The sequence below is a fragment of the Mandrillus leucophaeus genome, unplaced genomic scaffold, assembly GCF_000951045.1.
Source record: "Mandrillus leucophaeus isolate KB7577 unplaced genomic scaffold, Mleu.le_1.0 Scaffold58, whole genome shotgun sequence".
Taxonomy (NCBI): Eukaryota; Metazoa; Chordata; class Mammalia; order Primates; family Cercopithecidae; genus Mandrillus; species Mandrillus leucophaeus.
This window is the reverse complement of record NW_012106252.1, coordinates 136,176-138,791: the sequence shown is the minus strand read 5'-3', so window position 1 is coordinate 138,791 and position 2,616 is coordinate 136,176. Positions and strand designations below refer to the sequence as shown.

Below are 2,616 nucleotides of genomic sequence, written 5' to 3'. Positions count from 1 at the left end.
TCAGCCTCCCGAGTAGCTGGGATTACAGGTCTGTGCCACCATGCCCGGCTAATTTTTGTATTTTTAGTAGAGACAGCGTTTCACCGTGTTGGTCAGGCTGGTCTCCAACTCCTGACCTCAAGTGATCCGCCCGCCTCAGCTTCCCAAAGTGCTGGGATTACAGGCATGAGCCACCGCACCCAGGCTTCTTTTTTTTTAAGAGACAAGGTTCACTGGGTTGCCCAGGCTGGCCTCGAACTCCCGGGCTCAAGCAGTCCTCCTGCCTCAACCTGCTAGAACTATAGGCACGTGTGGGCCCAGCTGCTGGGATTGGCACTTTTTTTTTTTAGTCGGAATCTCGCTCTGTTGCCCAGGCTGGAGTGCAATGGCGTGATCCGGACTGGCTAATTTTTTGTATTTTAGTAGAGACGGGGTTTCACCATGGTGGCCAGGGTGGTCTCATGATCCACCCGCCTCGACCTCCCTAAGTGCTGGGATTACAGACGTGAGCCACTGCGCCTGGCAGTTTTGTGAACTTGAACTATGGGCTTTATCTGTCCTGATTGTGTTTCTCGTTCATTCAGCAATTATTATTTTATTTTTTGAGGTGGAGTTTCACTCTTGTCACCCAGGTTGGAGTGCAACAGCACTATCTCGGCAACCTCTGCCTCCCGGGTTCCAGCTATTCTGCCTCGGCCTCACAAGTAGCTGGGATTATAGGACTGCACCACCACGCCCGGCTAATTTTTGTATTTTTTTAGTAAAGATGGGGTTTCACCATGTTGGCCAGGCTGGTCTCCTGACCTCAGGTGATCTGTCCGCCTGGGCCTCCCAGAGTGCTGGGATTACAGGTGTAAGCCACCGCGCCCAGCTCATTCAACAATTATTTTATCAATGTTGATGTGCCCAGCATTATTCTAGGCTCTAGGGAAATAATCCATTGACAAAGCAGGGTCTACCAATGCGCTTGTCCGAGGTTGCTGGGAATGGTTGACTGGGGCCAGTTTGCAGTTGCTGTGAGGTGGCTTTCCTTGAGGCACCATGGCTGAGTGAAGTCGACTTTGATTATCAAGAAGGCTCCTCCCAGGGATGGGGAGGCCTCGGCAGGGGGCGGCATGTGAGCGCCAGAGGGCAGGGATTTCACGGAAATGAAAGTGGAAGCAAACAGCCTGCGAGCAGAACCTCCTGAGGTGTTCGGGTCCTGCTGGGGCTGCGAGAGACCAAAGCCCTTGGAGGGGACGGGTACAAACAAGAGTTCAGTTGTGGTGGATTCTGCCAGTGTGCCCAGCTCTGAGGCCTCAGCTCTTGCCAAACAGACCCGAGACCCATGTCAGCCCCGCTGAATGCCGTAAGTGAGGAGGAGGGAGTTGGGAATTGGGGAAACAGGAACAATCCTTTGGCTAGGAACCCACAGATATCTCACGGCCTGGCAGCCAAGCCTCTCCCTGCCCATCTCAGGCCTGCTGAAGGGCTAGGGAGAAACACAGGGCTGGGATTGCCTCTGCCTTGTGGAGTCGGTTCCCTAACCTATTGCCTCAGACAGGAGGAGCTCATTAAATCCTGCGTGTGTGCACTTCTCTGGAGAGAGAATCCGTAGTTTCCATCAGATACTCAAAGGGTTCTGTGACCCAAATAACAATTGTTCTAGGCCAGGAGTGGTGTCTCATGCCTGTCATCCTAGCACTTTGGGAGGCCTGGGCAATACAGTGAAACTCCGTCTCTACTAAAATACAAAAAATTAGCTGGGTGTGGCGGTGTGCTCCTGTAATCCCAGCTACGTGGGAGGCTGAGACAGGAGAATCACTTGAACCTGGGAGGCGGAGGTTGCGGTGAGCCGAGACTGTGCCACTGCACTCCAGCCTGGGTGACAGAGCGAGACTGTCTCAAAAAAAAAAAAGAAAGAAACTAAAGGAATTAGGCTGGGTGCAGTGGCTCACGCCTATAATCCCAGCCAGCACTTTGGGAGGCCGAGGCGGTTGGATCACTTGAGGTTAGGAGTACGAGACCAGCCTGGCCAACACAGCGAAACCCCATCTCTACTAAAAACACAAAAATTAGCCAGGCGTGGTGGCACACACCTGTAATCCCAGCTACTCGGGAGACTGAGGCGGGAGAATTGCTTGAACCTGGGATGCAGAGGTTGCAGTGAGCTGAGATTATACCACTATGCTCCACTCTGGGCAACAGAGGGAGACTGTCTCTCTCTCTCGTACACACACACTATCTATCTATCTATCTATCTATCTATCTATCTATCTATCTATCTATCTACCTACCTATCTATTGATCGTAAGAATCACACTAGGTAATCCATAGATTGACACAGTAAAAACTTATCCCACTGCTTAGCACCTACAGAGCATTCAATATGTGTTTCTTCTTGTTAATGTTATTATTGCCAACCTTTTCAGAACCCCAGTTCCCCAAGACAATCTTTTTTTTTTTTTTTTTTTTTGAGACAGAGTCTCGCTCCGTCACCCAGGCTGGAGTGCAGTGGCGCGATCTCGGCTCACTGCAACCTCTGCCTTCCGAGTTCAAGCGATTCACCTACCTCCGCCTCCCAAGTAACTGGGACTACAGGTACATTCCACCATGCCTGGCAGATTTTTTGTATTTTTAGTAGAGATGGGGTTTCAC

General features: G+C 51.2%; 1 protein-coding gene across 1 annotated transcript in view; it reads left to right on the top strand.

The window, feature by feature from the left end:
• Window positions 1-1,081: 1,081 nt before the first annotated feature.
• IFI35 (interferon-induced protein 35) overlaps window positions 1,082-2,616 on the top strand; it is a 7,783-nt gene continuing 6,248 nt past the window's right edge. Inside the window, exon 1 of the mRNA XM_011998749.1 lies at window positions 1,082-1,327. Within this exon, the coding sequence (XP_011854139.1) occupies window positions 1,307-1,327 (21 nt within the window). The 5' untranslated portion in view covers window positions 1,082-1,306. The remainder of the gene's footprint in view (window positions 1,328-2,616) is intronic.